The sequence below is a fragment of the Neomonachus schauinslandi genome, chromosome 12, assembly GCF_002201575.2.
Source record: "Neomonachus schauinslandi chromosome 12, ASM220157v2, whole genome shotgun sequence".
Classification (NCBI taxonomy): Eukaryota; Metazoa; Chordata; class Mammalia; order Carnivora; family Phocidae; genus Neomonachus; species Neomonachus schauinslandi.
The window spans coordinates 37,827,599-37,852,567 of NC_058414.1; the positions used below are offsets into that span (position 1 = coordinate 37,827,599).

General features: G+C 41.0%; 1 protein-coding gene across 11 annotated transcripts in view; it reads right to left on the reverse strand.

Annotated features, from left to right (window-relative positions):
* PON3 (paraoxonase 3) overlaps positions 1 to 24,969 on the reverse strand; it is a 39,054-nt gene that overhangs the window by 10,652 nt on the left and 3,433 nt on the right. For 5 of the 11 annotated variants that reach the window (XM_021689730.2, XM_021689729.2, XR_002480301.2 and 2 more), the window contains exons 1-8: positions 24,513 to 24,944; positions 19,199 to 19,254; positions 14,095 to 14,260; positions 9,076 to 9,202; positions 5,432 to 5,632; positions 4,110 to 4,191; positions 3,725 to 3,853; positions 1,187 to 1,307 (exon numbers count right to left, since the gene is read on the reverse strand). In XM_021689730.2, coding sequence (XP_021545405.1) covers positions 1,187 to 1,307; positions 3,725 to 3,853; positions 4,110 to 4,191; positions 5,432 to 5,632; positions 9,076 to 9,202; positions 14,095 to 14,260; positions 19,199 to 19,254; positions 24,513 to 24,681 — 1,051 coding nt within the window. In that variant the 5' untranslated portion in view covers positions 24,682 to 24,944. Of the gene's footprint in view, positions 1 to 605; positions 1,308 to 3,724; positions 3,854 to 4,109; positions 4,192 to 5,431; positions 5,633 to 9,075; positions 9,203 to 14,094; positions 14,261 to 19,198; positions 19,255 to 24,512; positions 24,945 to 24,969 lie in introns of those variants that run through there. The other 6 variants (XR_002480299.1, XR_002480300.1, XR_002480303.2 and 3 more) reach the window with 4 other exon arrangements.

The window sequence follows — 24,969 nt, forward strand, 5'->3', positions numbered from 1 at the left end:
TGTGTGTACTGGAGAGACTGCATGTTTTAAGAGGGCTTTGGGCAGTTTCATGGTGCCAATTCTTGCTTTTATCCATGGCCTAGGCACTTGACTGTCAGTTTGTGCCTAGCACAATCAAAGGAAGAGAAGGGGAATTGTCAGTATTTGAGCTGGAGTCTCAGATCATCAGATGTAGGAGGTAGTTTTGCTTCATGGTTAGCGAGGAGTCCTGGGTGAGCTGGATACCTCGCTCACCACAGCTTACACATCTTACTGTAGAAAGAATATCGGGGATACTGGACAAAAAGCATTGAGAAGTCTGGCTTCTTATTGGACTGTCACTCACTTGACTTGGGACTTAGTGGATATTATGTAATCGCTAGGCTTCTTCACATAAGAAAAGCCGGGCACACTATTATTGGTGTTTGTCATTTATGTACAATTCCACTTATCATATAATTATGGGTTTATTTTTTTTTAAGATTTTATTTATTTATTTGAGAGAGAGAGTGAGGGAGAGAGCGAGAGAGCACAAGCTGGGGAAGAGGCAGAGGGAGAGAGAAGCAGACTCCCCCTGAGCAGGGAGCCTGAGGCCAGGCTCGATCCCAGGATCCTGGGACCATGACCTGAACTGAAGGCAGACGCTTCACTGCTTCACCGACTGAGCCACCCAGGTGCCCCTAATTACAGATTTATTTTTACCAAACATGTAGACTGACAACAGAGACAATAAAATTGAGCGACCATTACTAAGAAAGTTATTTAAAAGGGAGCCGGGAAGACATCGAGGAGGTGGGGCTTGTGCACCCATGTTCTGTATCAAATTCTCAGAATTTTTGCTAAACTCAGCTAATAGCCAAGGCATCTACTAGGTGTTAAGATGGACATAAATGGACTTTCTGTCTGCCCTACCAACCATTCACACATAGATTAGTGTCACTGTAGCTATACCAACCCCAAGCACCTTTTCTTCAAACAACTCACATAAATTCCCTCTTTCCTCTTTAAAAACTCTAGCCTCCTTTGTCTCTCTGGGGCACGCTCTCAATTCTCGTCGAATCTACGTCTCCCATGTTTGCAATCCCGAAGACCCCAAATAAATGCATTTATTTTGCTGCTTGCCATTTTGTCTTTCATTGGTTGACAAGACTTCTTGGAAGGTCTGGAGTCTAGAAGAGACAGTACAGAGCTTTGTGGAATACCGTACCTATGAGCAGTTTTCCGTGGTACACAGCAGCCACGGAGCTTCCCTGAATCACGGAGCCGTTATTGCCATACTCGGTGCTGATTTTAGGCTTCTCAGACAAAACGTTCCTGATGCGAAGTACCTGTCAAGAAAAGATTATTCGTCAGTTGCTGTATGAGCAAACAGCTGCCAGTGACATTTTCTTCTCAAATATTCCAGGACTAATATATTTCCCAGAAATCAATACAGTGAAATTTGTGTACAATTTTTTTTTTTTGGTATTCTGATGAAAGTATTAATGTTCTAATTATATCTATGCAGTCAAGTGAACTGGTGATCTGACATTCGCCAGATTCCCCAACAAGATTGTTTACACAATTTTGATAGTTCAAGGCATCTCCTATAGAAGAAGGAGGTGAGAACCAGTGGGTGCTCTTATCTAATTCTTGAGTGAATAGTGTTCCTCTGTGGGAAGGGTCTTGCCTTTGACTAGGCCTACTGTGTGGGGAGGAAAACACAGGACAGAGAGGATGAAGGGACACCAGTCAGCAAGCCAACCTGACCTCGTAATCAGTAGGATGGTAGTTGTCCCAGCTGGAACCCCCCTCGCATCCGTAACGTGGCTAGGAAGCATAAAGAATGCATACTTTGGAATTCAATCTGACACATCCCGCCTACTACTGTTATTGATCCTCAAGATTAACACGCTTTAGTTTGCTCATCAGTAAACATAAAAGTGCTCAGTTTTCTAAAGAGCCTGGATGAAGTTCACTCAAATAGGACGTGATAGGAATTAAAACCAATTGGAAATTCATGAGTCATGAATATGTATCAACACTTATTAAGAATAGACTTTGGTTGAGTTTTGTTTTTGCGTCTTAAGAAAGATCCTGTAACTTCATCTCAGGTTTGTTACATGAAAATACTCAAACTTGGAACTCATGTAGAAAAGTTTAGCCTCAACCACAAATGAAGGGTGTCATTGATTGTGAAGGAAGAAGTCCCATCTAAAATAAACCTATGATGAACTTGAAAATAGAGACATGAGAAAGATTCTAAACAATTTTCTAAACATGCTATGGATCATATTTTCATTATCTTATGGCAGACATTGTTGGGTGTTTGCAAAAAAGTAATACGTCTCACTTTTGGGGGCATGTATCTGAAGCCAAGGTAGATTGCTAGCTTAGGGTAACAGTTCCTTAGGCTCTAGGCTCACACTGAACTTTTGTTTCTCTTTATATTTTTTGGTGTTTTTGCTTGTTTGTTTGTTTGTTTTTAAGAAGCTGTGACTAATATGTTAATAAAATAGAGAAACAATTTTTTTTCTTTTTAACTGAGGAAGAGCAATATTGGAAGCAGAAATAAGGGTATGTTACCAGGGCCAATTACCAGACTAGGGTTTGAATCTCAATTTCCCAACTCCCCAAATCTAGATTCAAACATTATATCTTTCTCCAAAACTTACCTTCTCAATGAGGCCTAACCCTGATTTCTCTATTTAATAATAGGACAGCCCATCCCCCTGTTCACAGCAATCCTGATCCCCTCTACCCTGCTATACTTTTTTTCCCATAGAACTTACCATCTTCAAGCTTGCTATATAATTTACTTTTTTCTTACGCTTATTTTTCATTGTCAATCCCCCCTCCAGAAGAATAGAGATCTTTGTATGTTTTGTTTTCTGACACGTTCCAGGCATTAGAACAAAGTTTGGCCCATTATAAGCACTCAATAAATTTTTGTGAATTAATCTCTCAGAGTATGTGAACCAAGAATTTATATCTGTATTGAATTTACTAGAGATCTGTTATTCTTAAACTCAATGCTATAGAAAACTCTGCTCTTGTTTTTAATACCATATAAAATTCAGTGATGTATGCTACTGTTTTAGAAGATATTTTTTTCTTTTTTTATGTAGGTTCCACGCCCATCATGGAGCTCAGCACAGGGTTTGAACTCACGACCCTGAGATTGAGACCTGAGCTGAGATCAAGAGTCAGATGCTTAACCGACTAATCACCCAGGCACTGCTGTTTTAGAAGAGATTTTAAGTAACACAAATAGGATCTTTAAAATGAGACAGTCTTCAACACTATCATATATATTAGAACCTGCTGGAAAAACTAATTTTTTTTTCAGACTACAGTCGTTTAAAGCCTTTCTTTTGAGCTTCGTAGTAGGTAGTGTGAAAAAAGATAGCCCCACATAGGACTCTCTCTTTGCCTAACTTCAGGCCCTTCTCAGATTGGAAATATGATATGGCAATCTAGGTCAATGTGAATAATCAAGCTCCTACTTATCTATTCTTCCCAATAGCAAGTACAGCCCTTGCAAGGATGGGACATGTTGTCTAGCACTGATGTTAAACTGTCACCAGAAGACCTGAAAAGGTTAATGGGCTGTATCTCCCCATCCTGCCAAAATCTCTGCTTTTTCTATATGCAGAACTTGTTCATTTCTGGAATACCGCATGTGACCCACTAAATTCTCCCAAGTCACCTCAACAAATTGTTCTTGCAGCTTTGCCTGTGAGCTCAGAGAAGTATAGGAACTTACTTCGGACCCTGGAGGATCCTCAGGGTTATAGATCAGCAGCTTCATGCCATTGGGATGGCATCCTGCCCAAATATCTCCGGTGTCCGGATCCACAGTTAAGTTATCCACTAAGGTGCCCAGATGTATTACCTTCCAACAAAGAGGAAATATAAAGACATTGTTTCAACTTTCTTCTCTACCACTCCTCCCTCCCATCAGCTCCTTCTGGCTCCTGAAAGGGGTCTTTTTAAGGGCCTTACTACTGAATTTTAGAAGTGCAAGCACAATCTCACCAATATTCTTCTAAAATAGTCATGTTTCCTGCATTCAAAGAGCACATTCCTAGGTCAGGCATGGGAGCCGATCTAAGAGGCCATGCTGGGTGGGCAAGCCAGGGGACTTTTACCTTCACTTGAGTTAAATCCCAGTTCTCATGTTTTTTCAGTACATGAATGTTCTGAGCAGTTACATCAGCTGCATAGATATACCTTTGAAGTAAATAGCATTTACATGTAAGCAAGTAATATTGAAAGATGACATTAACTTTTACTTTGGAGGAGAAGTCTAACAATTCACAAGAGTTCCAAGTGCCACTGCAATGTCTTTCTAAACCACAGGACAAGAAGATAATACAGTCTTACTTTTAGTATTCTTCAAGAGCTTTAAGTAAGCTTTAAATATGAGATGTGACTTTAAAGTAATGACCTTGATGTTTCTAGGTGACATATAAGCTCAGTCTCATGACTTAGGAGTCACAATTTTTTCCTTAAATTGGGTGGAGGTAAGCAGATCTCTTTATTATAAGGTCAAAAGAGTCTATACTTCCACAAAAAAACTAGTGCTTACAAAGAAGTATCAGATAACCATGAGGCTCAATCACAATCATTTTTAAAAAGAGGAAGAACACTTAGAGTTGTTTTCTTTTTTTTTTAAAGATTTTATTTATTTATTTGACAGAGAGAGAGATAGCGAGAGCAGAAACACAAGTAGGGGAGTGGGAGTGGGAGAAGCAGGCTCCCCGCTGAGCAGGGAGCCCGATGCGGGGCTTGATCCCAGGACCCTGGGATCACGATCTGAGCCGAAGGCAGATGCTTAACGCTTAACAACTGAGCCACCCAGCTGCCGCTAGAGTTGTTTTCTATAGGGATCATCTCTATTATCTCAAATGCACATATTAATATTCATGGGTACGTTTCTTTTTTAAAAATCTTCCATTTTAAAACACTTTAAAAGAGTTTCTCATAGAATTTCATGCTGCATAAAATCGGATTTTCTTATAGAAAAGTCTACTGTAGTATATCAGTAAATCTGAAATTCATACAATCACAATGCCCAGTCTAAGTCAGGTCTCCTTCTCTAAAAAGAACTTTTGGGTAACTCAACTTAGTGTAAGTGGTTAAACATCTTTTAGCCTCATAAAGGGCAGAGATATTGTGCATTTATTGTCCTTTTCAGTGTGTTGGGTAACTGTGTTTCTAGAGTCACATAATAAATTGAAACAAGGACCTCACATCCTTGAGTCCACATCCTTCATTTCATTGGGGGGGAGCCTGACATGTAAGAGGGCAAATGGTGTGCTTATGATCACCCATAGAGTGTGAATCCTGGCCACATCTGGTCCGTCCACTTACATAGTGACTACTTAGGCCTAAGGAAGTAAACACCTCTTAAAGGAAGGAATCCACTAAAATGTCAAGAGCAAAGTATTGGAAAATTATAAAAGCTTACTTTTTGTCTAGTGAGACTGTGATCCCATTGGCAGAACTAAATCCTTTGGCTGCCACTTTGACCTCTCCTGGACTGTAGAAAACAACATAAGTCCAACGAAGATCCATGATAATCTCTAATAGTACCAAGAAGAAGTTGGTGAAGTAGTGGTCTCTCGTGGCATAAAACTGTTCTGGTCCAAGAACCACAATGTCATTAAGGCTAAAGTGAAAAAAAGAAAGAGAGAGAGAGCAAAACCCATGGAGTATTTAAATATCTAGATTGTTGTCAAAAACCTTGAATTTCAAGGACCCTTATGTTCATCAGTTTGAAAAAGTATGCATGAAGCGGTATGAATTCCACACAAAGGACATGATTTTTCATTGCACCTGACAGGTTTTCTTTTAGCCATTTATTATTTTCTCAATCTTCCCTTCCACAGAAGTCAGCAAAAACACATAAATATACAAACAAACCTCAACTCCAAATTGTTGACTCATAAATGTCAATAATGGTTGTGTGTGGTAGTCATAGTGCAATAATGGTTATTATCAGTGGTCACCAATAGTTCTGGTTCTCTTTCTTCTAGAATGAGGCTTCTCCATGCCCTGGATGTTTGGCCCAGCCATGTGACTTGCTTTTGGCCAGTGAGATGAAGTGATGTGGCGTGTGGCTTCTGGATGGAAGACAAGCCAGTATGTGACCCACCATGCTTCCCTTACTCTTCGACAGTAACCAGCAACTTTTCTGATGACTGAAAGTGTGGCCTCTTAGGGCCCTACATGAGGACAATATAAAATTGAGTCCTTGAATCATTTACCTTGGACATGTAGCCTGAGTAAGAAAACAAAACAAAATTTGTGGTTTTGAGCCACTAAAAACATTACAGTTTTTCTTTTCTGTTATTGTAACAATTTTTTTCCTATTCTTCTATCTCAGAAAGGTTCAACCTCTACTGTCTTTCAGCGTTGAGTCCATTTCATAAAAAAGACAAATTCTTCTTTGTTTGTTACAGCCTTGGAGCAGGCAAACTATCCACTAAAAAACTAAACTATTTTTCTCAACACAGTAAGAAGGATGTTCATCACGGTGACTGAGAGTCTGGCTTTGAATTCAGACCAATCTAGGCTAACACCCTGGTTCTGCCACTTCCAAATAACCCAGTCCATCTTGATCTTTATATCAGGATTGTGAGCGCTCTTCATTCTTGCTTATGTTCTTTGGTATTATTAAAATTTTTAAATGAAACAAGTCATACTCTCATAAGAGTAAAGAGCAATAAAGTCACTGACATTTTGGAAAAGAAAAAAAAGAGATGGCGACTTGAAAAAAAAGTAAAAAAAAAATTAAATACTTTTAGATTGAATTTATAAAAAAATTTGGATGAATCAGGAAGTACTTTGAGGTTTTGATTTATAATGACTTTCCCAGGGTCATTAGGCCACTCATCTTTTGAGTCTCAGCTTAAGCATTCCTTCTTCCAAAAAGTATTGGCAGACACCATAGGTTCAGTTCGATCCCTAGCACCTTGTTCTACCCCTTGAAATGCTTGGTTAAGGCTGAGTATCAGGGCACCTCTCAAAAATCCTCTTTAGGTCCTCAGAGTTTCACCTGCCCTGTTCCAGATGGCACTTCTTCAGTTCTGCTTGGTTCTGACAGACCTTCCATAGCGTAGCCTTATACAGTCTTACCTCATTTCTGTGACGGGCCTCAGGCTCCTGCTTCCAGGCTTCTGTGTTGATGCCAAAGCACAAGGTATCACCAGACTTGACTTGCACGTGCACAACCAGGAATGTGCAAGAGTTAACACCCTTTGGGGCAAACCTTGACTCATAGGAGAAGGGACTTTCTTCTTGTGGCCAGATTGTCCTAAAATGAGGCTCATGTTGCTTATGTTGCTTACAGGAGGACAATCCCATGATTTCAAGCAGTTGCACTTAACAGTGGCTGGCTTAATAACCACTCACGATAGCCTCCCCCTGTGTGAGCTTCCTAGTATTGCCGTGACAGAGTGCCACAACCCGGGGAGTGTAAGACAATAGAAATTTACTGTCTCACAGGAGGCGAGACATCTGAAATCAAGGTGCTGACAGAGCCATGGTCCTTCTGAGGGTTCTATGGGGGAATCTGTCCTTGCCTCTTCTAGTTGCTAGTCGTTCCAGACATTCCTTGGCTTGTGGATGCTTCACTCCAATCTCACTCTCCATCCCCACATGCATTCTCCCTGTTTGTCTTCTTATTAGGACACGAGTCATATTGGATTAAGGATCCACCCCCACTTTTAATATAACTTCATCTTAACTAAGTATATCTGCAGTAATCCAATTTCTAAATAAGGTTATGTTCTGAACTGTTGCAAGGGGGGGGTGGCTGGTTAAAATTTCAACGTATCTTTTTGAGAGGACACAATTCAACCCATAATACCCCCTCGCCCTGCCTCAGGCTGATCCCTCACTTCTGGGTCCTGGGATAGTAACTCTCCAATAAAGTAGTTGCCTATTGAGTTTTCCCTCATGCTGTGCTTTCACGGAAAAGAACTTGTTCAGTGAGGTCATATGTCACCTTTGCCGGTTAGGTAAGTCAGGCCAGTGAGAGAACCCCCATTTCGCTGAGGACACTGACGCATAGGCTGAGAGATTCGTCCAGTTTCTCAGTCACCCCGTGGCGGTGACTGTGAACCCAGTGCAATGCATCATGGGAAGAGTTCATTGACCCCCCCCCCAACTTCACTTCTTCTGCCTCTGCTTTTGTCACCCCCAAATTCTATGAGGAGAAATTCATACATGATTTTGAGAAAGAGAGCAAAGGAGAAAAGGTGACCTTCCTTCCTTTTCTTTTCCTATTCTTCTATCGCAGGAAGGATTAACCTCTACTGTCTTTCAGCGTTGAGTCCACTTCATAAAAGACAAACTCTTCTTTGTTTGTTACAGCCTTGGAACAGGCAAACTACCCACTAAAAAACTAAACTATTTTTCTTCTCAACACAGTAAGAAGGATGTTCGTCACAGTGACTGAGAGTCCAGCTTTGAATTCAAACCGATCTAGGCTAACACCCCGGTTCTGCCACTTACAAATTATGTGATTTGGACAAGTTAGTTAACCCGAAACTTCTTAGGTTCCAGTTTACTCATGCCTATTACTAAAGGCTGTTAGGAGAATTAAATGAAGCATTTTGACACAGGGCCTGGCACATAGTGCTTAGTAAATGTGAATTTTTATATGTGCCTACAGCCTTTTATCAAATGCTGCTCTAAAGCTTTTATCAAACAAAGGAATGGCCCATCTGGAGGCTGGTTATAACACCCAGTCAGTAGGCTCTCAGAATACAACCTACTGGGACAATTAGAAACAGATGTAGGTGTTTGAAGAGAGCCCAATAGTGGGTATTGCATTGTTGTGGTATGGAGGATGGAATTAGAGCTGGGAATCTAATTGAGCACCTTTATAGGATTAAAATGCTTTCAGAAAGTTGGAGAATATAAAGATATTCAATACTGAATACAGCAATTTCTAGTGAGGTGCTGGGCAGTGTCACCATGGGAACCTCTTGAAAGCTTTAGGAAAAAAAATGCTACAAAACAAAAGTTTAAGCCTGCTGAACCAAAGAAAACAAAGCACACAGCAGAGGTGCAAAATAAATAGTACAAAATACTTTAATTCCATACCTTTTGAGAAGTTCATGTTTTATAGTTTTCAGGTGTACAAGAGAACGTTGTTTTTCCTCAAATTTAAATTTCTCCACCGTGGACTTCATGTGGGGATGATTCACAACATAAAGATACACAGTATGGTCTAAGGTGGAAAAAAAGGCATAATTTCCAAGAAGTTTACTTCTATTGCAACTATTATTATATTACTAGACTTGGTGTACAACTTGGTCATGTTCAAGCATTTTTCCTTATATACCTTGCATTTGATTCCCGCAGCATACCTCCTAGGTCAAACGCCAGAATCCCCATTTTACTAAAAAAGATTGAGGCTCAGAAGGTGAATAACTCATCATCAATTTCACCACCGCCAAGTGGCAGAGCCAAGCCCAGACGTTTCTCAGTGGTCTCCTGAGCCTCATTACATACCCTCTCCAATAGGAAGATACAGAACTACAATGGCACATAGACGGATGTGGTTTCCCAAGGTGGCCCTTCAACAAAAGAAGTGGTTGCAAGCAAGCAAGAGGGTGCTGAGAATTCCTTCTGTGAGAAATGCTTACATTGCAACACATGCTCAAGAAATGTCATGGCTATGTAAATACCTTAAAATAAGGAACGTGTCCCACTAGAGAATAAAGTTCTGACCCAAGTCAACTACCTAACGCTGCAACCACAATATTTAATGAGCCCAACGGACACGGAAGTAAATATGAATGCAAGAGAAAGAAGACTAATCAGTTCTGGGTACTGCCATCCTCAAGAACGTTCACCTCTCTGTTTTCATATTGAAATGTGAACTGCCGGGGACAGGATGGAAGGTAGTAATCTGTTTTCTCAAAATACTGTTTTCTGACTTGACAGAAGCTCTAGGTCAGACGAGCTCTGGAGTTTGAAAGAGCCTGGCCCCATCCTCCCATTGCAGGACCTGATCTGTATTCATGTCCCCTATTCCTTTCTTGATGGGTTCCCAATCATGCAATAGAACAAGTGCCAGCCCTGAGATGCAAGGGTTATACTCAGGGCCCCTGAAACACACAAGTACTTTTTTTTTTTTTAAGATTTTATTTATTTATTTATTTATTTATTTATTTGAGAGAGAGGGAGAGAGAGAGAGAAACAGCATGAGAGGGGAGAGGGTCAGAGGGAGAAGCAGGCTCCCTGCTGAGCTGGGAGCCCGATGTGGGGCTCGATCCCAGGACTCCGGGATCATGACCTGAGCCGAACGCAGTCACCCAACCAACTGAGCCACCCAGGCGCCCAACACACAGGTACTTTAACCCTAATTAAGGAAAGGCGCTTCCTCACAGGTGAATCTTTCTTTTAGTCCAACCCAGCTCTGTTCCAGGGCCTGAGGTTTGGCAAGCAAAGCCTGAGTTGGATTTCAGCCCCCACGTGACCCTTCAGCCAGACACAGCATGAACATTATATGTGCTGCCCTGGTTTTACCCCTTCTTTAGGCTTCTACTGGACCCCTCCTTCCATATAAGAGATGGTCGGTAAGAATATTTTTGGTTTTTGTCTTTTCATTCCATTCCAATTTATGTGTAATGTTTTGCCCTTATTAAATGCATAATTAAAGGAAGTAACTAATAAGTAAAATAAGATTGCAATCATAATATATTCAGCTTCTGAAAGTCTGATTAAATGCTTGAGGGTTAATCTGTAAACTGGTTCCATCTCAAAAAACAAAAACAAAACAAAATAAAAAAACGAACCCCTACTCCCCATGCCTCAAAAAAAAAAAAAAAAATCCACCTCTAACACTATCCCATGCAATAAAAAAGCTCCAGGTTAATCTGGTCACTCATTACACTTTCTCCAATGAAGGTGTCCAGAGAGGGGTCAGGCCAGAAAACGGTGACTCAAATAATTTAATCAGAGCTTGGAGCCCTAATTTCACCCAAATAAAGGATATAAGATTAGGAAGAAGACCACCTGGGTTCTACTTCTGGAACTGCCATTTATTAATGACAGATGTGAAGTCACATGTCACTGCATTTCTTCAAACTCCATTTCTCCATCTATAAAACTGAGTATTAATATCTGCCCTGTCTCATGGGGCTCACTCATTTATTCATTTAACACATGTTCATAGAGCACCTACTATGCAACAGACATTGTTCTAGACTATGGGAATCCAGCAATAAACAAGTCACACGTGATTTTATGGTGACTGTATTCTAGAGAAGAAAACAGGGAGGAAATAATTAGTAAATACAAGAATACTGGAGAAGGGAGATGCCTTCTTCATAGAGTGGCACCCACTTAAAGAGTGACAAGCTTGAATCTAAAGATGTGAAGGAGCTCACTATAGAGCAATAGTGGGAGAGGGAGAGAAGGTTGGTACCATTTAACATTAATAAAAAACTTTAATTGCCATTTTGATGAGTGCTAAAAGAAGGACTATACTGAGAAGAAATATAATAAGGTTCACACCCGGAAACAAGATGGTGGAAAGGCTCCCTGAGAAGGTGACATTTAAACTGAGGCCTGAATGATGAGGAAGAGTAAATCAGAAGTGGTGGAAAGACATTTCACTCAGAGGGAACTGCAAATGCAAAGGCCCTGAGGCATGGAGCATTTTATAGGTCTAAAGGAAATCCAGTATGGCTGGTCCAGGGAGTCAAGGGGAAGGTGGTATCTGGTGAGGCTGGAGAAAACACCCACATGCCAGAATACACACAGGTAGGCGCCTCGGATCCCAGGCCACTCTGGAGAATTGAGACTTTTCTCCAGAGTAATGGAAACAATATGGAGAATTTTAAGAAGGGAGGGACATGATCAGATTTGCATAAAAAATAACTCTTGCTTATGAAAATGGATGGAGGTGGTATAAGAGAGAAGGTATAGTCAGGGGGCCCATTATAGAATCCAGGGAAGACATGTTGGGGGCTTGGGATGGGACGGTGGCATCGAGGATGGGGAGAGGTGGACAGCTTGGAGAGATATTTGAAGGGTAAATTGGACAGAACATTGGAACTAGGTGACTGAATGGGGCAGGAAGGGGAGAAATACCAAGGCTGGGCCCAGTGTTTTATTTTGAGGAATAAATTAAATATGAAAATTTTAAAAGGAATCCACTTATTTAAAAATGAACAAGTCTATTCATGTAGACCAAAGGAATTAAACAAAGATCTGTTGGATGAGTGAATTAATAATTATTAATCATTCTTTTTTTTATTCAAGAAAATCACTCCAACAAATGTATTCTTAACAATACATTGGGACTCCAGTATGTATTTGAAAGAATTAACACACAATTTCTTTAAAAATTCCAAATTGCAACACTTCCATTTGGCCTTTCCTTCACATAGTTACTATTAATGAGGTCTCTCTGTTTTTATTTTCCACATGCCCTATGGACCCACAAATATCTAAAAATTAAATTAGTTGGAAATTATGAACAATGAACAAGTACCAAGTAACATCAGAAACTGTTGTTTTAAAGTATATACAATGTACTAATAACTTAGATTGTTTTGCAACAGTTTTTGTGCGATATAATCCATTGTCGTTAAACTCAAGATTTTAAACTGTACAATTTAGTGGTGTTTAGTATATTCACAGAGTTGTGCAACCATAGCCACTCTCTAGCTCCAGACCTTTTTTATCAGCCCAAAAAAAGAGCCCAAACACATTAGCTGTCATTCCTCATTTCTCCCAGCCCCTGCCAACCACTAAGCTACTTCTTGTCTCTATGAATTTGCCAATTCTGCACACTTGATATAAATGCAATCATACACTATGTGGCCTTTAGTGATTGAATTCTTTCACTTAGGATAATGTTTGCAAAATTTATCCATGTTGTAGCATGTGTCAGAACTTTATTCCTTTTTATTGCCAAATAATATCCCATTGTATATACATTCATCACTTGGTGAGAACTTGGGTTACTTTCACCTTTTGGGTATTAGGAATAATGCTGCCATGAACATTTGTGTATAAGTTTTTGTGTGGACCTATGTTTTCAATTCTGTTGGGGACATACCAAGGGGTGGAGTTTGGGGATCATATGGTAACTCTGTGTTCATTTTGAAGAACTGCTAACCTGCTTTCAAAAATGGCCACACTGAGGCACCTGGGTGGCTCAGTAGGTTGGGCATCTGCTTTCAGCTCAGGTCATGATCCCAGGGTCCTGGAATCGAGCCCCACATTGGGGTCCTTGCTCAGCAGAGACTCTGCTTCTCCTTCTGCCCCTCCACCGCCGCCCCCTGCCCCGTTTGTGCTCTCTCTCTTGCTTACTCTGTCTCTCTCTCTCAAATAAATAAATAAAATCTTAAAAAAAAATGGCTGCACCAACAAAGTGTGAGGGTTCCAATTTCTCCTCATCCTTGCCAACATTTGTCATTGTCTGCTTTATTATTATTATTATAACCATCCCAGTGGGAATGGAGTGCTATCTCATTATGGTTTTGATTTGCATTTCCCTAATGACTAAGGATATTAAATATCTTTTCTGTGTTTATTGGCCATTTGCATATCTGTTTGGAGATGTCTACTAACATCCTTTGTCCATTTTTTAATTGGGTTGTCTTTTTGTTGTTGAGTTGTAAGAATGATTTATATATTCTTGATATAAGCCTCTTATCAGATATATGATTTGCAAATATTTTCTTTCATTCTTTGGGCTATTTCTTCACTTTCTTCACGGTGTCTTTTGAACTGGAAAGTTTTTAATTTTGATGAAGTCTAGTTTATCTTGTTTTCTTTCATGTTATGTTTTCTAATGTCACACACAATTATTTTCAAAGGCCTTTGAGTTTATATGTTAGATTTCTGAGAACAGTCTCCAAACTGGTTTTGAAGGTCAAATGTAAAGAGAAGGAGGTAAGAGGAAGAAGGAATGACCACCTTGTAGTCTCCCTTCTTTAATGTGGTGTTTACAAATGTTTGGTACACATTTATTATCTTACAAATATACATCTTTCTGGTAAAATAAAATTTTCCCTCCTTTCACATACACATTGAGTTGTGGAGGTTGAGTGGCTTGTATTTCCCTTGTTTACCCTTTATTTTTAAGTATTCAGGCTTTACCTTCATCAATGAAAGTACTGATTCCGTGTGGATTAAATGATGCTTTGTCGAAACCATCACTGATGTTTAGTGCCTGGACCCTTGGGTTTGGCTCATTCAGATCTATCAAGAAAATCTGTCCTGGCTCATTGGGTGCAAAGTTTGGCATGCCTGGATATTTTAATCCCTGTAAAAAATATAAAATAAGTAAATGCATATATACACTTCACAATATTTTCATATGGAAGCTAAAATCTCAAAGCCTAACAAAAATATTCAAAGACGTGCGTTTCTTTTAGATTTCTGGGATTTTTCGCTCTGTCAGCTGGTGCCATTATCTGATCTGAGGGATTACCAATGACACCTGGGTCACTGGGAATGGGAATGGGAATGTGGGAAGAACCCATATTCAATTACTAATATAGAGAGAAAGGGTGAAGCCAAAAAGTGTAATGCAAGACACTAGGCTGGGTTCCTTTGTGTGAGTCCTTTGGCCTGCCATGCCTCTAGTTCCTCTTTTATAAAAAGAGAAAGTTAAAGGGTAGGATTGCTAAGTCCTGAGAGTCTGTCCTTTCCAGTCCTGATAGTCAGCAACTAACCTTCCTTAAAGCAGAGAGAAGGGGTATATGCTTTCCTTATATTGCTCCCCTCCCTACATCCATTATATTACATAGTGACAAATATTAGAAGCAGCCAAGAATTCACATAGGGGAACCAGTCACGTAAAGTTGACTATTTCTGACCTATGTTGTCCCTATAGTTAGGTCTCAAAATTTGGACATGAATCCTTTTCTTCAAATACTGCAAAAAGTTTATGTCAGTAACCTGGACAGTGGCTCTTTCTCCTGGAAGGACCAATGACGCATGTCTATCAACCAATAATAGGCAATGGGCCTTTGCTACATCCCAGGTCATTGTGTCAAACTTGGAGTTGGTTTGTGATACACCAATGACAAAACTCAGCCCACTTCCTCCCTGGCACCCTCCCCCATCACTCTGATATATATTAACATCAACAATTTTATATCTTTTCTTGTACCCTCATTTCCATTTATAGTCAATTTAAATGATCTCATTTTTACTCGATCTTCTTTCTTCCTGTCCCCTCCCTTTCTTATAATCACGCATACACACCTCCACACACTTACTTACAATAATACTATTCTCGGCCCTTCCACTGTCCTTCACCCCACCCCTGGGGGAGTCAATCTTTAGTTGCAAACAACCCCATATACGTCTTCGAGCTTTTTAAAGAACAGTTCTTCTATGCCTAAATCTTACCAGAAACCTGGCTTTTCCCCAGACATTGACAATGACATTGCAGAAGCCCATCCAAGGAGGTATAATTCCGGCTTCATTTTTCTTAGGTCACCTCACCTGGAGGAGAAATCCCCATGCCCCTGGCCACAAACTTCTCCTTCCAGGCCTTGAACCTGTCATCATCAATCAACAGTCAGTCTTCTAAGGAAGCCACACACTTTGCTTCCTGCTTCCTTATCAGATTCTTGCCAACTCCCCTTGCCCTGGTCTAGCTTTTATATAGGGCCAGTCTGAAATCTGCCTGAAAACTTCTACAGCAAAGTTATCATCGCAACTTCAATCAGACCTTCAACACTGTTTATCAATCTCTTCGTTCATTCTAATAGGTAATCTATTGCATTTTCCCAAGTATCCATTCTCAATTTATTTTACTATCTTCCAGAGCACATACCTTCTTCCTCTTTATTCTCAATGGATGACTTTACCTCCCACTTCTCTGAAACAAACAAACAAACAAAAAAACAAAAAAACCCATGGCACTCAACATGAATTTCCTCTGATTCCCTCCTTTCTGTCTTGGTAATTCTTCAATTTTATCAATTTTCTTCCTTTCTCCCTCTTTTCTTAAGGAAAGAGTTTTGCTCTTCTGTTCTTAAGTTAATTACTTCCCCCACCTGTTTGTTTGGTTGCCTATTCTCGGGGACCTGTCTTTAGAACTTACAGTCTCTCTCTTGCTTTACCCCTCATTTCTCACCAGTGCCCCCGTCGTTTGCCTGAAAAATTGCTCATTTCTTCTTCCTTGAGACAAATCTTCTCCTAATTTAACTACTCCTTCAAACACACGTTTATCTTGCCTTCCCCTCACTGTCAGCTCTCTTAGAAACATCACTTGGTCTTGTCACCTGCCTTGAACGGCTCCAAATCTCACCGATTTGTAGAAGCGCCTCTATCGAGGTCATATCAGTGCTCTCCAAAATATCTCATTTGATAATCCCTCCCCCTTTCCTTATCTGTATCTCTATGGCATCTGACACTCTGTACCCCTTTATTCCTTGTCAAAAAAAAAAAAGTCAAAAGTAGACTTTCCAGATGGAAGTCCTGCTCCTCTTTCTGCCCCTTCCTCCTTCTATCCTCATCCATCCCTCTTTTCTTCTTGCTCTATACTCTTTCCTTGCAGACCTTATTCATAAGGTTTCAGATATTTCTCTATACCAATTATTTTCAGGTCTGCCCATTTACCTGGAACCTCTCTGTGGAGCTCTAGCTTGCAAGCATTCCCAACTTCTTCCTAACAGCAGTTCAAAATCAAATTGTCGAACCAAAATCAACATTCTCTCCCCGAATCCTTGCTCTCATTTGTATCTATTATTCACAGTTAAGGGCATCAATGTTCTCCTCAATATCAGGCCATGAAATTCAGTCTTCGAGTCTACCCTTTCCTCAGAGTCAGGCTGTCACCAAGCCCAGCAGCTTAGGTCATGGTAATAACGGACAAAAAATGTCAGAGACATCTAATTCTTCCCTTTCACCTGAGGAAAATGAAGCCCAGAGAAGTGAATTGCCTAAGTCACTCACATCTTTAATTGTACACTCTTCCTGCCACACCATAAAGAAAGGTTTGACAATGGAGAACGCTACTCAGGAAGACAGCTCAAGGAAGACCACCTTAGCAAGTATCTTGGTAGCCTGGGCACACACAAAGGCACTGCCACCTAGTTCAAAGACTGGATGTTCTCGAAATTGAAATGATTTAATAGGTAAATAAGGGTAGGACATTGCAAACAAAGTTGACCTACATTAAGTGTCGTGATGAATGAAACACTTCCAATAAGCGGCTTCATATGCACCCGGTTTTCTGTTGAAGGCAGTTGGGTAGGAATTTGTAGCAAGTCAGTGCAAGCAATTCTTTGGATATCATTCGTCACTGAAAATGGTGAAAATCCCCTGGAGGGGCAGCATTTTATTTTCCCCAATAGGCTACCTGTGAGTGTGAGTAGGCATTGAACTTCTCTACTGCCCTCATTGACCAGCACACGCATTCAGTAAATATTCAAGCACCTTGTACTTGTCAGGTAGTGCGTTAGGTGCTCAGCATGGCAACGGGCACTCCACAAAGCTCTGGCTGCAAGGAGCTTGAAATCTGGGGAGGCAGCACCAAGCAAGCACGTCTGTTATGATGTGGTAGGGAAGAGCCTAGGCACAGAGAATGTGAGGGGCCATAGAAGAGGCACGTCGCCCAGAAAGAGCACTGGGGAAGACTTTCCTGTGGAATTAAAGTGTGTCCACAGAAAGGCTGACAGAGAATGAGGAGCTGGCTCCATAATGTGTGAAGAAGGCAGGCAAGGAGAAGCATGCCAAGTCCCAAGGTAAGGAAGCAAATAACCTGCTTGGCACCTGTCTGTAGACTGACTACAAATATCGCGCAGAATTTCTCTCTACGTCAGCAGCTTCCAAACATGCTCTGTGATGGCAAGAAAGGGAGATAGGAAAAACCAAGAACAAGGACTTGAATTTACTGCAGTGCAAAGAGAATGAAAATAAGCAAAAAAAAAAAAAAATCATCCTTAGCCTAGGAGTTGTTAGTTTACAAAGAAGAACTCTATTACTTAAAGCCCCCTTGTTAACATTTCTCCGCTGAAAACCTCTAGTTTCTATACAGCAATGGTTCAGTACTTTTAGTTCCGGTGAAAATAGAAAAGAAGCATACAGCTGGAACTACAGATATTATCTCCTAAAAGCAGAGAAATCTCCCAGTTACAGAATAATCATTTTTAAAAGTCTATTTGGCATAACATTGAACATCTAAATTGACAATAGAAAATTTAAGACAACAGAGGAAAAGCTTTTCTAGACAGTTTTGTTTTAGTTTTGGTTTTGGAGGAAAACTAAGGAAATAAAGTCCCTCCCACCCGCCCACCCCAACACATATCACCACCAACAGCAATTTAAATCCAAACAAAACCCTACTATACTGTGCATACTTAAGAATTTAGAAATTCAGGCCATTAAGTGTTATTATATGTGTCCCCTTTTAGCCAAAAAGATATAGATTTTAAAATTCATGTTATTGGGTAGCATTCTATTGGCCAAAATAGAATATTTAGGACATGCAGTCCCAGCAATCAGAATTCACATTGAAAATGGAGTCAATATGCTCGTTCAGAATCTTAGGTCGCATTCCAAATTGCAACTGTTCAATAAATACATGGCAATTTTCAATATCTTTACACCATATATATTTCAATTTATTGTATTTAATTTATTTATATTTATTTGTCAGTCCTTCACATAGCTTCATGATCATCCCAAACCTGTGAAGGTGGTATTAGAAATAAAATGCAGGCCCTTCTCTACTTGTCTTTGAAAGAGTTGGAAGACATGGCAGGGAAACCAAGTTGGAAAGTGCTCAGGCTTTTGAATCGCCTAACATGGTCAACATACGATTCACAAACATTTCCCGAGCCTCAAACACAGGCAGGCATAGAGAGAAGAATACCAGTTAGTGAGAACATGACAACCAGAAACTGAGGTCTGGCAAACTAGGGCAATGATGGGGATGGACACTAGCAGGACAAATCTGGAGACTCGTCTAGGAATCCAATGGAAATCAATAGACGGTTATTGAGACCCGACTGAATTTGTAACTGCCCACAGGGAGCTGCCCACATGGGGCCAAGCAAACCTGGCATTCCTGTGGCAACCCAATTAGCCCTCTGGAATCCCCTTTTGGCTTTTTTAGTTGACTGCTTTAACCACAGTTGGGATAAGTGTGTGGGGGTCCATCGGGCAGCTCTAGTCGGCAACATTAATGTACTACCTATTCGGCTATTGACATGAGCGTCTGAGGGGCGTGGAAAATACTCACGCTGGAGATAAAAGCCAGCCCACTAGGAAGTATATCAATATCTTCAGAGCCATTTTCTGCAAAAGAAGTGAAGGATCAGGAAGATGCATGAACGAAGGCTTAAAAAGTAAATCTCACAGACAAAACCTTAGACTTCTTTTGGAAACTACATTAACTTTTTCAACTAGTTACTTGGGAAACTACATTAACTTCCAGGGATCCCATAGGCATTCCACTCTCCAGTAAAACCAGGGTCCGTTTCCCTAAATACTATAGTCTTTCTTTAGAACTCAATTTTCAGGAGAAAAAAGCAAATAACTATAAAATAAATCATAGCCTAGATTTATTCTTTAAATAACAACTTGTAGGGTATGCTCTGAGAGATTCAGCTTTATTCCCCATAGAAGACTGATGTGCAGATGGACTGATGACATTTGGAAAGTCTTCATTGTGAGGCTGTCTTAAAGGCCTCTCAGCCAAACATTTCTCTCTTCTAACTTGTTGAGGCCTAAAAATGTATCATTATCCGATCATATTGGGAAATTATTGGGTAATTGTTATCCATTATAAAAGCAATATGTCTTGGGAAAGACTACCAAATATAGACAAATTTGAACAATTTAGTCAGCTCTCTTTCTCATTAAGAGCTGGTCCTGAGCAGTTTGCTATGAAAAGAGGCATATGAGAAGTGAGTTATGACCACGAGCAGGATGAATAGGGGGCTCACATGGCTCCTAATAGAGAGACAGACCCACAGAGGACGTGGTCCCAAGCAGGCAGGACTGAGGGTAAAGGCGGTGGCTATCTAGGGTGGCGGACTGTATTTTACAAATATGGTAGAACCAACATGGATCAGAGCCACATGCCCTTCTTAAAATGTGATGTTCCTATCCTTGCATCAGGAGGTAAGGTGTCTCCCGTTGAATCTGGGTGGATTTGGTAACTGCTTTGACAGATAAAATGAGGTAGAAATGATGCCACATGGCATACAAGGTAAAGTCATAACCATAGCTGCTGCTGGTTCGCTCTCAATCTCTTTCTCTCTCACTGTCACTCTCTCTCCTCTCTTCTCCCTTCCCTTCCCTTTTCTCTCTGTCTCTGTCTCTCTCTGTCTGCATGGGCCTTGGGAACTCTAAACTTAAATGTAGGAAGTCTGGGTACTTTGAAGCTACAGAGGAGAGACTATACAGAGACTACAGAAAGTAGAGAAGACACTGGAGGAGTCACAGGCCACTTCACTTCTCAACCTTTGAGTCACCCTAGCTGATGCAAATGGAAAGCGATGAGCTGTGTCCGCTGAGCCCTGTTAAAATTGCAAATTCATGAGCAAAGTAATTGTCATTTAAGTCAGTCACTCGCTTTTAAGGTGGTTTGTGACACAGCTATGGTGACTGGCACATGTGGGGAGAAGGTGGCGTGGGGTAATGTGTGGCTAGTGGGTCAAAAGGCAACTGAGCAAAGAGGGGGAGGGGGAAAGAAAAGTGGGACAAAGCCAAATAAAATGCAAATTTGAATCAACAGAATAATGAGCAATGGGCACTGAAAATTAGAGAACAGAGGAAGATTTAATTAAATATTCACTTACTGAAACTAATCCCCAACTAGTACCTGAAAATTAAATTAATCAGAGCGTTCCATTTTCTAAACATTCCAGTTAATCAAGATTTTGTATTTATGGTATCTTAATGGCTTGAAAGACTTAGTGCTATTTCCACCTAGAGTAAAACAGACATGGGGAGAACCCAGCAAATTGAATAAAGCAATTAAAAAAATCACATTGAATACAGGTTGGTTAATTTTTGAACCAACTTTTTATTTTTCTCTTACTTTTTCTCTCTTGAACACCACTTTTTGGTTTCCTTTTGCCCTATTTTCCTGCCCAATTCTGTTCTGGACATGGATATGCTCCAGGCCCTAACTGCCTTTGGCTGTTTCTCATGGCAAGCATCCCTTCTACCTGTGCAATCTACTCTAGTCCCCTGGCTTCAGGTTCCACCCATGTGCCGTTGACTCTCCAATCTCTAAATCAAGCCCGAATCGTTCTGCCAGTTTCCAGGCCTTTGTATTCACCTGTACATTGGGCATTCCTACCTGGCCGTTTCATTTTTCATATTTAGCACGTCCCAAACTGATCTGGACATTTCCCCTGTGAATCTGCTCCATTTCTTATATTTTGATTTCAGTCGATGGCACTACCATCCCCCAAGGACCCATCCCCTGAAGCACCTGGAGTGACCTCCGATGCTTTCTTTTTCCTTACTCCCCGAATCCAACGGATCACTCTCATTGGAGCTCTAAAACTTCCCCCTCTGGATTTGCACAGGAGCTTTCTAACAGGTCACTTCTGCTCTCCTGCTACCGCTGTCTGCACCTGCTGACAGTCATCATTGTAAATTGCAGAGTCGATCCTGTCACTCCCCTGCTTAAAACCCAGAGTTGGCGATAGAAATCTTAAGCTTCTTGGTCTGGATTCCAAATTCTCCACATGCTGGCTCCAGTCTCGGTTTGTTGGCCCCCACTCTCCACTCTCTAGGCCGGCTGTGCTGCAGCTCCTCCCTTGGTAGTTGCTGAAATGTGTCAGCCTCATTCACCTGCCTGCCTGAGCACATGGGGCTCCCTCTTCTTAGCAACCCGCATCTCTCCCACACCACCTTCACCTCCCCTCGCTTGAGCATCATGGGCTCTAGAGAAGAGCTTGGGGGCCACCTCCTCAGCCTCTGCAACCTCTCCCAGTTCCCCTTAGTTCTAGCACCCATTTTATGTACTAATATGGTCACCTGTGACTACCGCCGCCATGATATTTCCTTCATACCTGGGCTGCAACCTGCTGTTGACTTGTTGATTTCCTGCCAGACGGTAAGCCTCCTGGGAACAGGGACCAGTTTTCATTCAGTACACCAGCTTTTTTTTTTTTTTTTTAAGATTTTATTTATTTATTTGACAGAGAGATAGAAGAGCACAAGCAGAGGGAGTGGCAGAGGGAGAGGGAGAAGCAGGCTCTGCACTGAGCAGGGAGCCCAATGCGGGACTCGATCCTAGGACCCCGGGATCATGACCTGAGCCGAAGGCAGACGCTTAACCATCTGAGCCACCCAGGCGCCCCCAGGACACCAGCTTTGTACCCAATGTAATCCCTGCCTTTTCACTATAAGAGCTGTCAATAAAGCTGGTTGACTGACTAAATAAGATAAACCATGTTAGTTTCTTGAACTGTCTTGTCTTTGAGTGTTAATTTCTGAGCATAAGATGTCCTGGGTTGTGTGCTCTTTAGTTTGGACCTTTTATCTTCCAAATCCATTTCACACACCCTCCGACAGCATTAACCTACCTCACTAGTTCAGCTAAAACAGGAGTGGGTGTGTTCTGGCGGTGCTGTATTTGTCTTTATTTACTGACTTAATCCAGAGCACAAGGATGCTGGTACTTTCCGTTCAGATGTGAAAATGAGTCACCAGCTGATTGCACAGTATTCCCGCCCCTCTTTCCCCACGTCCCCCACCTACACTGCACCCGCGTGACAACACAGTGCATCTTGGCAACGGTGGCACCTGTGGGAGTAAGAGCTCCCAGGACACCCTCCCCTGAGTGCTCCCCAAATACTTGTTAGCCTGTGCACAACTATCATTAAAACCCCGCCGGTAAGTCTAAAATCAGTCTCACGAATAGGTATCTACTGCTTTTTAACCTGTCAGCCCTCTACCCAGCATAACTTTGTCTCCTTGGCTGTTAATCATTTTCTATAGGCACCCTGAGAAAGTGTCACACATTACGATCAATTAATATTATCACGATTTCACATCTTGGAAAGAAGATTCTGATAGCCAACTAAGAAAATAAATGGGACCTACAATGGAGTAGAAACAGATCTTGAAGATAGGGGAAGCTGCTGAAAGGGAAAAGGGATGGACTGGAAGATAGGAAGACACCAAAGACAATGGCTGTTTACTTGATAATCCTGCCAAGGGTGGAACCCCAGTAAAGCTATTCGAATTTCATGTGCAGCTTTGATTAGATGCCAAGGGCAGCCAACTAACTTCCTGGTTAAAACAATCCTTGACTCTCAAAGCCTTGGAAAAAGATAAACTCAATACAAAAAGATCTTTGAGATATCATTTCTGAAGCTTAGAATTACTTCGCTTTTCAACTTTGCTTCCCAGAAAGAATACTGGGAAGGAAAACAAGAAGAGGAAAGTTTCTTCCATCAATAAAATTAACCACAAAAGCCTGGATCTTGAAGAAAACACAAATCAGAATTCTTCTCCAGCTCTGTTAACTGCCTACCAAGCCCTGCCTAAAATCGTTATTGGTTTTCCACTGCTTCATAAAGCTTTTCACTCATCAAATAGTTGGGTCTCGTGAGGATGGTCTCACTAGTGGTTTTTACTTAGTGATTTATCCAGCCTGCCTTGTCTTGGTCAGCTCCATTTATTAATATTTCACCATTTTGCCTCTCAGATTTTCGGTTTTTTGCTGCCATCATAGTTTCCCGACACTTCCATAATAAAATGTGTTGTCAGTAGATAAGAGAGGCAGGGTCACATGACAAAGAGTACAAGACATAGAATAAAACCACCCTGGCTCATAATCTGGGCCCATCACCCTCTGGTTCTGGGCCACTAGACAAGTCACTTCATTCTGCTGTGTGTCGGTTTCCTAATCGGCAAGGACAGATAGCAAGCAGCACCCACCTTACAGGTTGGTTGTGTGGGTGATGTCAATGTTTGTAAAGAACTCAGCAGAAGGTTTATAGATGAAGGCAGTGGCATTATTTTTAGAGATATATCAATATCACCCTATTGACAAACTTGTTTAGTTCTCCAAATATAAGATGGAGATACGCCAATAGACACAAGAGGTAATGTTTTTTCTTTTGCTCTCAGCCAGTTTCCAACCATTTCAGCCATTCTTTTCAAAATATTTAGATAATCAGAACGTTGATCTGTCTTACATTAGCCCTAGTTACAGCTTCTCAACTCTATTTGAATTCTACTATCTGCTTGAGTCAGACTAGGCTTTAGCAATAATCTAATTACCCCACTACATTATTTGGCAAGCTCCTATCTTTTGAGAGAGAGATGTGTATAAGTATGAATATTACTCCACAAAACAGTAAACAAATGAGCAAATGTTACATTTCCCTTTTTTTTTTTTTAATCAAATTAAATCTGCCCTGCACCCACATTCCACTAAACCGAAGGGAAATTCAATCTCAGTCATTACTGGGTCTTCTGCCAGGGTTGTGCAAATATCGTAGGTGGCAAGTTTTTAAAAAGCAGAATATTTGGGGAAGTCCATCTGGCCTTTATTCTATTCTAGTCACCACCAAATTACTCACTGTCAAGCCCGTGTGTTCCTTTTAATTTACGAAGCTCTGCCACTTCCAGGTCCTGGATGGGCACATGATCTGTGCTTGGGCTGCGACACACAGTGCAAAGGATCCAGCCTCCCTGAAGACACCTTGCAGCCATTCTTTCAGGGGTCCTGCTCCATCCCCAGAATGCCATCAGGCAGCGGGGAAAGGATCCCTGTTATTCAAAAAATCCACATATTCTTATCCTTTGTCCATCAGAACCTTCTGAAGGAGCTCGGGTTTTTGAGAACAAAAGTCAGGAAGCAGCTTGTCCCCAGTTCCTTCTGTTTCTAGCCAGCAGCACACACCTCCTCCATGTGCTAGGAAGCATATTGGCCAAGGCTACTTTTTCTTTTCTTTCCTTTTTTCTTTTTCTTTCTTTCTTTCTTTCTTTCTTTCTTTCTTTCTTTCTTTCTTTCTTTCTTTCTTTCTTTCTTTCTTT